Below are 14,539 nucleotides of genomic sequence, written 5' to 3' on the forward strand. Positions count from 1 at the left end.
AAACGGAATGGTTGAATTAATGGGACAGCTTGTCTTTCAAAGGGCTAGCGCTAGTATTATGGACCAAATGGTTTCCTTATGTTAGATTCAATGATTCACAGAAAGCAGGTAGAGATAGTGCCCTGTTGATGGATGTTTCGGGCACCCATATGGCAGTTTCATCACCTCATCATTTGGACCATAGATCCAAAAGACATTCACAAACTGTCTGAATACAATGGCTTTGCTAATTGTTCCATTTTGACACACAGCACTTTTCTTTGCAGTAAACCAAGTTTGAGTGTTTCATTCAAAACAAAACAAAATGTGCTTTACTGTTTTCTTTCCGATTCATACAGCAGCAAAATCATTCGCTCTTAAGACTGCACCAAAAGTCACTGGTAACGGGGCAGCACAGGATATACCAGAATAACCAGGCTGATTGCATTGCCAATGATGCGTTTAGCCAGTCCTCTGCTTTTCTACAAACAGTAAGGCAGACTGATGAACAAGCTGTGTGGGGAGCCAAGACTGTGCATCTACACAAAAAGAGTTAGGAATTTTTTGGGAGGTGCCCGAGGGAATTAATAAAATGCTGGCATTTAATTCACTATCTATCACTTCTGAGCAGAAAGAAATGGGCACTCATGGTCCAAATAAATGCAGCAGCCATTCAATTATTACAATTGAATACAACTTTCTCGAAGGGAAGCAGCCAAACAAGATTTCTTCTAAAAGTAACTGCTGCTAGAAGAAAGTTCCAAGTTTGTCCCCTGGATCAAGCACCCAAACTTATACTGAAGTTCTAAACCAAAGCATCAACCTTTTGTGACTTTGCATAATGAACAAGCATTCTTTAGCCACAGCACATAGACCCCACAATGAGCAACTCCTGTCAGCTGTATCCCATTCTGCAATACCTTGCTGGCCAGCTCCTTCTCTCGATCGACAAGGCTCTGAATGTCTGCAGAGTCATATCCACTGCTCTCACTGGGTGTGACAGCGCTCTCGAACGTTGTGGTTGATATCTGCGAGGAAATGCTGGTTGAGGTGCTGAGTGTGCCACTGCTCATACTGGGGGAGATGGAGTCGCAGAGAGACTTTGAAGTTGCCTCGCTGAGTTTCTCACGCAGTAACAGGAGATGGCGTGTCCGCTCAACCTTCGAAAGAACACAACAGGTCACGCAACTGGACGCAAATGAAAACATTTTCAAAGGAAACATCTGTGCTCATTTGTCATAAGTAAACCTATTCAGGGTGACAGGGAAAATGCAAAGGTTTGGGACAGGCTGAGCTGTGCTTGAAGGTGACCAGAACAGTCACAGCAGGCTAAATGGCCTCGTGCTTTGCTGTAACATTCTGGTGCATCATGGCATTTGCCACAGCAGATTTTACAGTTCAATATATCTAGAAAGTAGAAAAAAAAATGTCAAATGGAGAACAATTACACCAGACTAGGTTAAAAAAAAATGTAAAAAGCCACTGACACATATGGCAAACTTTTCATTAACCAGCACCTATGGGACTAGGAGTGAGCAAATATTCAGTTGATCAAGAGTTCCACATAACTAATGTAAAAATACTCACTAAGTAATAGAAAGACAATGCTGGAGAAGTATTATTTATGGCATGAATTACTTAAATAATAACAAATGAAACTTAGCAGCAGAGACCCTTCTCACTCATATTCTTGAACACTGACATCACAGCGAACACAATAATACAGTAAGTATCCAGTATTTCAGGTGCATAATGTTTGCTGATTTAATCAAAGTTTGCTGTACTTTCAGGTGCCAACTATGACCAAGAGCTGGCCTTGTGCAAGAACACAATAGGCCAAATAGCCTCCTTCAGTGCCAGGAATGACATATCCCAACAGAAGATATTTTCCCAATTTCCACCTGTTCACAGATGTTGTGACACATCTCTGGAGCAGGTAGGACATGAACCCAGACCTCCTGGCTCAGAGGTAGGAACAATATCACCCAAAAGGAGCCTTAAAAAACCTCCTAGCCCAATGCTCCAAGCAAAAATATATTGGAGCTGTGCTGGTATTAAATGACATAATTGATTCAATAATTTACAACGAAAGAACTTGAGAACTGCTGGTTCATTTCAAGTATTGCATATCAGACAAACAAGGGACAAATACTTAGATATAAGGAATGAAGCAGATGGCTTTTGGCTTCACTGTTTACACTGCAGTAAGGAGAAAAGTACTGTCTTTATTTGGTTTGAGAAAATTCCTGATGGGGTTCTACTACTGAATTACATCTGCTTTTGATATTTTCAAGGAGTGTTAAATACATATTTAGTATGTAATAGTTGAATACCTAAAATGTGTGAAACACTACCTGAATCAAAGAGGAAACAGGACTTGTATAATAGAGATAATGGGACTGCAGATGCTGGAGAATCCGAGATATCAAAGTGTGGAGCTGGATGAACACAGCAGGCCAAGCAGCATCTTTGGAGCACAATTATCTTCACCCTGAATTCTAACACACACTCAAAATAATTACTTGAAAGTAATAAATTTATCATGTACCGATTTCCAAAGAAGGGCTCAAGTTGAGGGAACAAATGTCTACTTTCTGGTCACTGCTCAGAACCAAAAGAACTTCCAAATGTAAACTGCTTTACTCAATGTCACCCAGACACCTGTTCTGACAAAAGGTTATCATTTTAAAACAGTAGCTAGGGTTTCCTTCCCACTGATGCTGCTTGACCTGCTGAGGTTTCCTGTATTCACAGTATTTCTTGTCATTTACCTCATGCAAGAGATCCAGTTTCTCCAGCTCCCACTGATGTTCCAGGATGAGACTGTCCCCACGGGGTCTCCAACCTGCCAGATTCTCCTCTCCTCTAACGTAGGCAACAGAAGTGTCCAAAATTTTTCTTCGCCTCCTTTGCATTCCTGGAGAACAGGGGAGAAATTATTACTCCACCTGTATTAAAAACTTTTCACATTACACAAGCATGACCACAATTTTAGTAAATTTATTTTCACTTGCACAGACACAGAGGGACGCAAATTGAAATAAAGTTCTGACAGAGCTCTCTGATGATATTTTTCCAATCTATCAGGGTATATGGTGGGTCAGTGGTTAACACTACCTCATAGTGCCAGGAACTAGGGTTCGATTCCAGCCTCGAGTGACAGAGTTTCCTCTGGGTGCTCTGGTTTTCTCCCACAGTCCAAAGGTGTGCGGATTAGGTGGATTGGAGATGCCAAATTGGCCACAACCTAGAGGGATGTGCAGGCTAGGTGGATCAGCCATGGGGAATGCAGATTTACAGGGTAGAGTTGAGGGGTAGTGGTGGGTGAATGGCCTGCCTCCACACAGTAGGGATACTTGTGGGTAATTAACTCTGCCTATATGTTCATGAGGAAAAGTACACCATATTTGCAGATCAGAAACAGTGCTAGTAAGACCATAGGACCATAAGACATAGGAGTGGAAGTAAGACCATTTGGCCCATCAAGTCCACACCGCCATTTAAATTATGGCTGATGGGCATTTCAACGCCACTTCCCTGCACTCTCCCTGTAGCCCTTCATTCCTTGTGAGATCAAGAATTTGTCGATCTCTGCCTTGAAGGCATCTAACGTATAACAGCACACAAAATAGGAGCAGAAACAGACAATTTTGCCCCCCACTCCTGCTCCACCTACCAAGATCATAGCTGATCAGTTTGTTTTGAATTGCACATTCTCATTTACTCCCAATAACCCCAATCCCCATGCTAGCAAGTCCTCTGTCTAACATGAATCAATCCAGCTCGAACTTTAAAAGTATTCAAAATCCACTACATCCACCAGCTACTGACACAGTGTTCACGTTCCACATAAGCTCCCTCCTACCTCATTTACAACAAATCACCCTGTCAACAGCTATTCCTTTCTCCCTCAAATTTTTATCCAGGATCCTCCCAACTAAATCCATGGCAAGGAATGCATTCAGTGCAATAGGCAACATCGATATCTCTATCATGCCAGTGACTGAGTTGGTTATTTTGGGCACTCTCATCACAACGTGCACCCATTCTCCAAACGTCAGGCTGGAATGTACATTGATGGCAGAACGGATTGGTGCCACGATCAAACTGAAGTACACCCAAGGTTGTGTACAAGATATGTACAAGTCACTGAAATAATGTTCAGAAGTTAGCCAAAGCTTTAAAAAATACAAATGAATTATATGCAAAAACCGAAAATTATAATTTTAAAAAGTTTTTAAAAAATTCAACACACTAAATGGAAACCAATAAATACCAACTGAAGAAACAAAAGACACCATGAGAAAAATAACAAAAATTTTGATTCAGAAATATTGCTAACTGGAACTTTTGACCTGAAAAGGTTTGAGACAGATTACATAAAAATAATGTTAATTCTTTTTATTCGCTCACGGGGTGTTGGCATCTCTGGCTGGCTAATGTTTATTGCCTGCTCCTAGCTGCCTTTGAACTGAGTGGATTGGTAGGTCATTTCAGAGGGCAGCGAGAGTCAGCCACATTGCTGTGGGACTGGAGTCACACGTAGGCCAGACCAGGTGTGGACGGCAGATTTCCTTCCCTGAAGCACATTAGTCAGGCAGATGGACTTTTCCGACAATCTGCAATGGTTTCATGGTCCTCGGTAGATTATTAACTTCAGATTTTTAAAAGAAATTGAATTCAAATTGTACTATCTGCCATGATGAAATTCATCACATTACCAGAGTTTCTAGAATAATAATCCAGGGTAACATCACAAAGCATCGCCTCCCCATAACGACAGATTGGATTTCTACAGAAGGAGGAGGAACTTGCAAGGTTAGGGTCTAACGCTTGAATCTGTGACTGGCATAAGTTTTTTCTGAGGGTCAGCACTTGTTGAGAGTTTTCCCAGTGAGGCATTTTACCTGCAGTAGCAAAGCCCATGTTATCTCCCTTAACGCAAGCAACTAGAAAAATGTGACTTTCGCATTCATACAATGGTAAGTAGTGGTGAAATTAAATTTATGTTCAGAAGGATGACCCAAGAACTCAGGGTCACTGGTCCAATTAGAATATTAAATAACCAGCACATGTGTGGTCTGCTTGTGCACTAGGTAACTGACAAAGCAAACACGTCGAGATGTTAAACAGGAATGACAATGATGGAGAGAATCAGGAACCTGTAAAATTAGTGCTGACTATTGTGGTGCGTTTTGATGCTGTGTGTATCTTCGTGTAGGGGACAACTAGTTTGAGTGGGGCAGAGGTTGCATCATTGGATTCAGTTTTTATTTAAAAAAACAGGCAAGCTGTGATTCTCCAGAGTTAGTTTAACCTGTCTGAGGAACATGGAGAGCAATTTTACACACTGTTCATTACTTCACTGGGGGAGGATTTATTTCTGTGCTTGTGTCTCTCCTAAGAATTACATGGCTGCAGACAGAAAAAGAACTGCATTTCTTTGAGGTCCTGCCACTGCTAACTCTGTATCACACTCTATACTTGCGGTCAGACCTGCGCAGTTTCATCCTCACTTTCTGCCTTCATTTCACAATGATATGATTTTATTGTACACAATGAAAATTGAATATTTCACAGAGAATTTTGAGCCTTCACAAGGTTGAAAATCAATAATTCTGTTCTCAATTATCCTTCCAATCTTCTTCCTAGACAGCCCACTGATGCTTGGTAGAGTGTAATAGACCACCAGCAACATTTCCAGCATCTTTGCAGGACAGTACTTTTCATCCAGCCCAGCTGGTACTTCTCCATCAGTTACAAGTTGCTAAGAGGAGGAATGGAGACAGCCAAGCCATGATAGGCTTAGTAACCTCCTTGTGCTCTCTGCATTTCCCTGTTCTGCCTACTCCCTGGTGGGAAGCAAATCAATCTTCCAAAAAAAGTGTCAAGACGACAGAGAAAACATGCACATTTAACAATTCTAAATTCCCCGCTGGCCATTTGTATTTAAGAGCCAAGTTCTTTAAGGGACTCCAATGGTAGTGTCCCCACCTCTGGGCCAGGAAGTCCACGTTCAAGTCCCACTTCCTCCAGGCTCGTCTTAACATCTCTGACCAGCTGGATTAAAACTACCCAAGTGCTGAATTCTTACCCCTCTTCCACAGCTGTGCACATTCCTGGAAGTCCCTGTACAAGGAGCTTGTGGCGCCCACCAGAACCCTCAATACACCATGGGGGCTGGGGTGCACTATTTACCTGAAAACCACCATTTTGAAGCAGCTACCTTCCTTGATTTCACTCCCTTTTTTGATTTATTATCGTCACACTGCCCCTGGTGGCAAGTGTTTGTAATTTGTTCACTGGGCGATTGTTTAATTTGATGATGGGTTTCTTTACATACAAAAAAAAACCTGAGGTCTTCCTCAGTGGGTGTTGATTTTGGGCAAGGGTCTAGAGGGGAAAAGGTGGCTTGCAGACTATATGTAGGGCTGGGATTGTTCTCCTTCCAGATGGGAAGACATCTCCTTAGAGGTCTGTAAAATTATAAGGAGTATTGATAGGAAGGAACTATTCCCCTTAGGTGGGCAGGCCATCAGCCAGGGGGCATGGATTTAAGATACAGGGAAGGAATTAGAGGTGGTAAAGACAAACCATTTCCCAGCGAGTCAAAAGTCACTATTGAACGTCACAAGAGTGGCATGGTGGATCCATGGTTAGTACTGCTACCTCTCAGCACCAGGGAGCTGGGTTCGAGTTCAGCCTCAGGCTGAGCAGAGTTTGCACATTCTTCCTGTCAGTTTCCTCCCACAGTCCAAAGATGTGCAGGTTAGGTGGATTAGCCAAGCTAAATTATCAGTGTCCAGGGATGTGCATGCTAGATGGATTAGTGTTGGGAAATGCAGGAAGAGAGTAGGGGAATGGGTCTGGGTGGGATCACTTCAGAGGGTTGGTGTGGGACTTGATGGGCCAAATAGCCTGCTTCCATACTGTGGGGATTCTATAATCTATGACCCAGGAGGACTATAGGATTGTTCTCTCATCACATTTAAGCAGAGTTGGATAAATATTTGCAAAGCCATAGCACTCAAGGCTGTGGGCTAACTGCTGGGAAAGCAGATTACAGTAAATAGGTATCTGATGACCAACGCAGACAACAAACTGAAGGGCACCCAAGTGCTGCAATACTCTAAGATAAGATGATGTTTGTATTTGTGTCGCCAATTTACAATGAAAGTCTTTTACTGTCTAATGTGAAAAACAGATATGGGTGTGTAAAATAACCAAAATCAAAATTGGGTGCTCTGATATTTCGAAGAATTGTAACAAAATGACACACTAGATTTGCATCATGATAATTTAAAGTTAATCTTTTGTGAATATCTACAGATCAACGTACTTCCTGAAAATATATTTCAAAGGAGATCATATTACCCAAATTGATTTTCTCCCTAATATTCTGTTCTGTAATATAACGTGATAGCAATTCCCTGTGCAAAGTAACTGGGTAGAGGTCAAAGTTCACCCAATGAAGAGGAGCACTGGTTGCAAATATACTCAAACTAAAGCAGTACAAGAATCTTGCTCAATTCCATTTCAACTGCAAAATATGTACAGAAAAGCCTCTCCGGGCTTCTCACAATAAAGTGTGAGAAACACACACAGTGTCACTTAAAAAGGTATGTCATCTGCGCTGTCACAGTACATCAGTTCTGTGAACACAGCGGAGGTTGGGGATAACTCAGGAAGTCATTTTATTGATCAAAGAGATTTAATTGGCTTTGATACATTGAGATGCCTGTGTGAGGCTGTTACTGTGGAAGGTGTTCTGGCGGCTTGAAGGAAATCAAATCCCAACAGCCTACAAACAGCAGCTAAGTAGCCTAACAGGTTGTGAGTAAGAGATATCAGTTTGAAATAAAACTCTATTCAAATGGACATACAGTCTGTCAGTGTTCCCCATTCAACAACTGCTATAATTCTGAGAATGTGAATTTAAATCCCATCAGAGCAGTTTGGGAAATTGAATTCTGCTGTTAAAAAAATGCGTAACGACAAACTGGCAGCACTAGAGGTGAAGCTGTCAGATGGCTGTAAAATCACAATTGGAAAAGTAATGGTCGTCAGGGAAGGAGACAGGAGACAATGTAAGTCAGCATATGTGACTCCAGCAACACAGTGACTAACACTGAAATGGTCCAGTATTCCAAATGGTTGTGCCAAATCCCCACATCAATGACAACACAGCAGTTCCAGAAGGTAATCACCAACTCTTCAGGTCAACAAGGGATGGGCAACAATTCAGCCTTGCCAGCAAAACTCAAATCCCAAGCAACAATCATAAATAAATACCATCGGTTACAATTCCAACCAGAGACACCTGCAGAAATGCTTGTGTGTATATATGTGTACATTATCCAGTGACAGACAAAAACTGGGGCAAAAGCATAAATAGAAACAAGAATCACTCGAATCTTGGACTTACCAGGGCTCCCCGTGTCAGCCATTTTGCATAAACTGAGCTCATATACGCCACTCACTCGATTACTGAATCAAAACCAAAAACAAACAAGTTACTACTTTTCGATTAGAGATATTGGGAACTGCAGATGCTGGAGAATCCGGTATAACAAAGTGTGGAGCTGGATGAGCACAGCAGGCCAAGCAGCATCAGAGGAGCACAAAAGCTGACGTTTTGATGAAGGGTCTAGGCCTGAAACATCAGCTTTCGTGCTCCTAACATGCTGCTTGACCTGCTGTGTTCATCCAGCTCCACACTTTGTTGTCCAAGTTACTACTTTTTGTCCTCATCATGAGCATCTCTCTTTACCATCACATCTAATGATTACCGAAGTATTACCTTTTCAATCAAAAGTCATTCTGTATAAATCTAGTCTCAGCCAATAAATGAGCATAAATCATTGTAAAATCCCATCTGATTCATTGAATACCCACTTGGGAATCAGCCAACCTTACCCCACATGATCCATGTTTGACTCCAGATCATTTACTCTAAACTGCCTTCTGAAATGTCCCAGTAACATTTTCAGTTCCAGGGCAATGAGGGAACGCTACCAAACGTTGGCCTTTGCTAGCATCACGGTGGCGGCACGATGGCTCAGTGGTTAGCGCTGCAGCTTCATAGCACCAGAGATCTGGGTTCAATTCCAGCCCGGGCATCTGTCTGTGCGGAGTTTGCACATTCTCCCAGTGTCTGCGTGGGTTTCCTCCGGGTGCTCCGGTTTCCTCCCACAGTCCAAAGACGTGCAGGCTAGGTGGATCGGCCGTGCTAAATTGCCTGTAGTGTTCAGGGGGGTGGGTTTGGGTGGGATGCTTCAAGGGACAGTGTGGACTTGTTGGGCCAAAGGGCCTGTTTCCACACTGTAGGGAATCTAATTTAAATCTAATCTAATCACGCACAAAAAAAAGCGATTTTTTTTTCCTCTCAATTTACTCGCATATTGGTAACATTCTAAAACTTCATTGAATGTCTTTCGGCATTTGATCTTGAAAGACTCACGTACCAGTCAGGTGTCTTTGAATAGCCACTGCCAAATAAATTCCGCAGGGACCGTGGAGGTGAGATCTTGGCATCCCGGGAGTAGAAGATCATACAGATGTCCTTGGTGATGACCGCAGGTTGAATACAATGGTCAAGCTGAAAGATTAGAAGATGCAGAAACAAAATTCAGAGCTGAAATGCCCACACACCAAAAAAAAACCCAATTTAGCAAACCAACAACACGATTGCATACATAAAAGATAATTAACAAATGAAAGTTACACAGCACATGAGTGGTGAATCAGATGGTATTTAGCCAATAGTGAGAAGAACACAGCTAAGTTAATGTTTTGGGCCCAGCGACCCCTCTTCTGGAGACGAATTACTGGATGAAAAGATGTTAATTCTGCTTGCTCTCCACAGATGCTGCCAGGCCTGCTGCATTTCTCCAGCAATTTCTGTTTTTGTTTCTGATTTGCAGGATCCACAGTTCTTTGTTAAACAGCTGTATTCTCAGAAAGGAAACAAAGGTTGTGGCCTGCACTTATCTCAGTGAAGAAGTTGGGGATTAGTATCAACTTAATCCCAATTTAAACGTGAGGTAACGAGGTGTAGAGCTGAATGAACACAGCAGGCCAAGCAGCAGAGGAGCAGGAAAGTTTCGGGCCTAGACTGATTTTCATACTGGACTTGTGTTGGTGTGTCAATGACACCCCTAAAATATAGAGTTAACTTCAGAACATGCTGGCAATGACCCATCTGAACTGTGCTAATTTAGATGTCAAGAATAAAACAAAGTGGGCAGATGGTACTGTAGTTAGCACTGCTACCTCATAGCACCAGGGGCTCAGTCACCAGATGCTAGCAGCGAACTTATCTGTGGGGAATATGCACATTCCCTGAGTGTCCAAGTGCTCTGGTTTCCTCCCACAGTCCAAATACGTGCAGGTTAGATGGTTTGGCAGTGCTAAAATTGCACAGTGTAAAAGGATGTGCAGGCTAAGTGGAATAGCCATGGGAAATGTGGAGTGATAGAGTGAGGGTGGTGGGTAATGCTGGGTGGGATGCTCTTCAGATGGTTGGTGAGGACATGATGGGCTGAAAGGCCCTTTCCACGCTGTAGAGATTCTATGAACGCACCAAGGAATGTAGCGGCTCCACTGAAAGTGTCCTGAAAAATACACACACAGTCTATTCTGCTGTAACGTGTTCCTTCAACATGAACTGGTTTTAATGCGAATGAAGAATTTGGATGCGCATTTGCAGAACACGAACTTTGCCTTATATCAGAATCGACTGTAAGCCGACAAGAAAGCTCCTATCAGGACCTGCTGTCACTAACACAAGATGACCAATTCACATTTTGGGCACTTGGTCAGAGTACAGAGATAATTTTTTTGAACCATACTTTCGCATTCATAGTTCCAAGTTACCATCCTATCACCAATTCCACTTCACATGAAAACAAGACTGGGATTCAACTTCCTATGTGCGGCATTAATGAGATTGGTTAGTTTATGTGTAGAAATTGTTGCCTGTGCATTCCAAATATTATATCCAATTTCCATTTCTGAAATGAAACCAGCACGAGGAGAAAACATAGATGTTTCTTATATTTGAAGGGTTACAAAATGCAGCCAATGGTCATCAAAACATATGGCCGATTCGTTAGAACCAGTTGAAAGACAAACCTCCAGATAGGCAGAAAGGGTCATGTAGATTCTTTCCCCATATGGTGTCACACGGTTTAGGAGAAGGGAGTTGTGCAGAGAACTATCCCAAACAGCCTCGAACCGATAAAAACTTCTGAAGGGCGAAGGGAATAGAAGTGGTAGAGGTCAGTTTCGAATATAAAAACATTGAGTTGTGGCAAAACTGAAACACAATGATCAGCGTTTTAACAGGGATATTCCAATTATTGATCTGAGACAAGGATATGACTGGCTTTTTCTAGGAATGTAAAGCTTTTGAACGTTCACAATTATAACACAATATAAAAACTTTGTTAAAAAAGACCATAACTTATTATGGATGCTCTCAGCACACTTCAGAACTGGCATTCTGAACAGAGATATCTTTTATGCAATTTTAGCAATCATAGCAAAGAAAATGCTACTCAGTTTTATTCATCTGATCCAAGAATGTCAAAAATATACATTGTGAATCTAAACTATTTTTGGACTGATCACCCTAACCTCCTGAAAGTCACTACTCTCACTGGGTTGCAGTATCACAAGCGCAGGCAAATTCTCTATTTGATGCCCAGGTCGCTGTTCATCCTCAACAGGAGGCCTTATTTGTTATTGAACAATGGAAGCAACACACTCAAAGCAAACATCTATGTCCAGGCACTCTCAAAAATCATAATTTCAATACTGACCAAATCTGGGGATTAATTATTTACTTCCTGACAAGTGCAGAGGAAAACAGGAATTGAAGTAATTCTTGATTGCTAACCAACTGCAAAAGAAGATAAAGTTGCCATGGTTTCAGAGGACCATTGAGCTCCTCTCTCAGGAGAGAGAGATAATTGGCATGGCTTAACTGGAGGGGCACGATGCCTCAGATGAGGGGAGAGGTTAAGAAAGAGAGTCATTCATGGTAACCTCAGCCAGTTCAGGAATTGAACCCACACTGCTAGCATCACTCTGCATTGTAAACCAGCCATCCAGCCAAATGAGCTAAACGACCCCCACTACATCTGATGACATGCTTGGAATGTTCCTGACTTTTTGCAGCAGTGGCACCCCTAAAGTTATTATTCCTACCATGCCATTACATGGATTCTTATATCTGTAACCCCATTACTTTCTCAGTTCAACCACTCCAACCAGGTTTCCAGGCCAGTCTCAAAACTGGAAGATCCACAACTGACTTGATCCTCAGTCCTACAGCTGCAAAAGAAATGTTGGACAAAGTAGACCCTCCATAAAAGCAATGGAAAGCCTCTTACAAGAAAGAGTGCCGTAAAAGGTATACAACATGTCGGAAGACATCATTTGTGCCACTGATGTTATACATCAACTATAACATTTTTTTTAACAAATTAAGTCATTTTTCAATTAGTGAATTTTAAATCTGAGATAGATCATTGTTAAGGCATGAAGGAATTTGAGTTAAAGGCAGATATCTGGAGTTAGGCCACAGATCAGCCATGATCTCATTTGTTTCATGCAACAGGCTTGAGGGGCTGAATGGCCTACTTCTGTTCCTAAGCTCCTAATGCAGAGTCAAAAGGTATACATGGCGACAGCAATATTTTTTAAACAAGATGAGCTAACTTAAAATACAATAATCTTCAGAAAAAGAACTTTAATTTGCAGCAAGGATTTTTTTCATATTCATAGCAGCCTGTAGTTTAAGTCACAATTAGACACCTCATAATAGCATTCTAATGAGAGGCCTTCTGCAGAAAGAATCATTGTTTTAAAAGATGTAAAATGTTATTCCATTGCTAACATGTGAAGTCTGTGCCGGGGATCATTTTTAAACAAGGAGAGTAGAAGTGACAATTTTCACTCAACAGTCTTACAAAATAAAATTTATGCTCTCCAGAATTTAACCCAGGCAACCAAAAGGTTTTTCAAATGATCAGTTGCTCCCCGAAGGAAATAAATCGACGTCTTGCAAATTAAACAAAAGTTGATGGCAAATATTCTGACACCCTGACTTCAAGTGCAGATAGTTGGACCATTTCACTTTTATGAAAAAGAAAGCCAGATCCCTTTAAATTAGAAATGGGGAATTTTCCCACTCTGAATACTTGCTTTACCAACAGAAGGGCCACTATTCAACTGATGTACCTTTCATGGGCATTTTACATTGTATCTAAATGAGTGTTTAATTCATATTCTTATTGCATTCAGATCTGAAAGCACTGACCACACGGTCAGCCCCTACATCAAGAGGCTATGACTTTGCTTTAAGCTGCTTTCCCCAGCACTTTCTCACTTTGCTTTCCTGATGAGCCACCCATATTACAATATTTCTAGCTAATTGGAGCCAGCTACTGACCCCAAAAAGTTCAGAAATTGCTCTGAAACAAGGAGCCAAGAAATGCAGAAGGACAAGAGTTCAGTGTCCCTCCCTGCCTTTTAAGGTAAACATACAGCTGGAATTACACGAGGAACCTCCACCCTGTATGGGTAACACAATTTAATGATTCTGCGGAGGTCAGAAAAATCCTGTAATAAGTCAGTCATCAATTTTATCTCATTGTTTTTATTCTATAGGTTGTTGCAAACATCTTCTTCAAGTAAACTCACTGCCCTTTGCTGAGTTACAGTTCCATAGATATTGTGCAGTCGTCAACAATTTGGACTTGTACAGCATCTTTTTCAAAATCAAAGATCTAAAATGCTTCACAGTAGAAGCAAACAAAATTAGACAGAGCCAGGTCAGCCAACGTTTCAGCATATGGCCAAGCACTTACTAAAAGGGATTTCTTGCACATTTACATTAAACATTATGACGTAAAATGAATTCACAATCAATTTCATCTCTTTAACAAGAGAACTTGTAGAGCTGGGACAGGTGAAGGACTGGAATAGGTTACTGAAGTAAAATGTGACACATGAATGAGGAAGTTAAGCAAAAGGATGAGATTTTTAAATCTGAGGCAATGAGGAATGGGCATCAAAAAACAGTCACCCAGATAGAGGTGATGAAGAGCTCTGCAGCGACTGTGGAAATGGTTCAGAGATAAGAGGCAAAACAAAAAAATAGCCCTATTATATATTACTTGACTACACACTACAGCCATTACCACCATTTACACAAGTCACCTGATTAACAACATGGTGGAATTTCAGTGCATCCCCACAGTGTAAGACTTAGAGGATGGATTGAGTATTACCACCTGGAATTTATAAAGATTACTGGAACAAAAGATAGTTACAATTGACTTAAATTACTGCTACTATTCGAAGACGAGGGGAATGGTACAGGAATATCGTAGAAGAGGAATGTAACGGTTAATGCCTCCCAGGACTAGGTTTTACAGGAATCATTCACGACTAATGTGTGACATAACTGGCACATTACAGGTACCGCCAGTGGAAACTATTATTTATATCACAGGTTATTTCCTTTCAAACTTTTTCACAACTGCAAGTGTGG

General features: G+C 41.5%; 1 protein-coding gene across 25 annotated transcripts in view; it reads right to left on the reverse strand.

The window, feature by feature from the left end:
- The window catches only part of kif1b (kinesin family member 1B), a 215,086-nt gene that overhangs the window by 12,339 nt on the left and 188,208 nt on the right, over positions 1–14,539 (reverse strand). For all 25 annotated transcript variants that reach the window (XM_048561058.2, XM_048561044.2, XM_048561066.2 and 22 more), the window contains 5 exons: positions 11,113–11,227; positions 9,444–9,577; positions 8,405–8,466; positions 2,751–2,896; positions 900–1,139 (listed from right to left, as the gene is read on the reverse strand). In XM_048561058.2, the coding sequence (XP_048417015.1) occupies positions 900–1,139; positions 2,751–2,896; positions 8,405–8,466; positions 9,444–9,577; positions 11,113–11,227 (697 nt within the window). The remainder of the gene's footprint in view (positions 1–899; positions 1,140–2,750; positions 2,897–8,404; positions 8,467–9,443; positions 9,578–11,112; positions 11,228–14,539) is intronic.

Source organism: Stegostoma tigrinum, chromosome 28 (genome assembly GCF_030684315.1).
Source record: "Stegostoma tigrinum isolate sSteTig4 chromosome 28, sSteTig4.hap1, whole genome shotgun sequence".
In the NCBI taxonomy this organism is placed as follows: domain Eukaryota; kingdom Metazoa; phylum Chordata; class Chondrichthyes; order Orectolobiformes; family Stegostomatidae; genus Stegostoma; species Stegostoma tigrinum.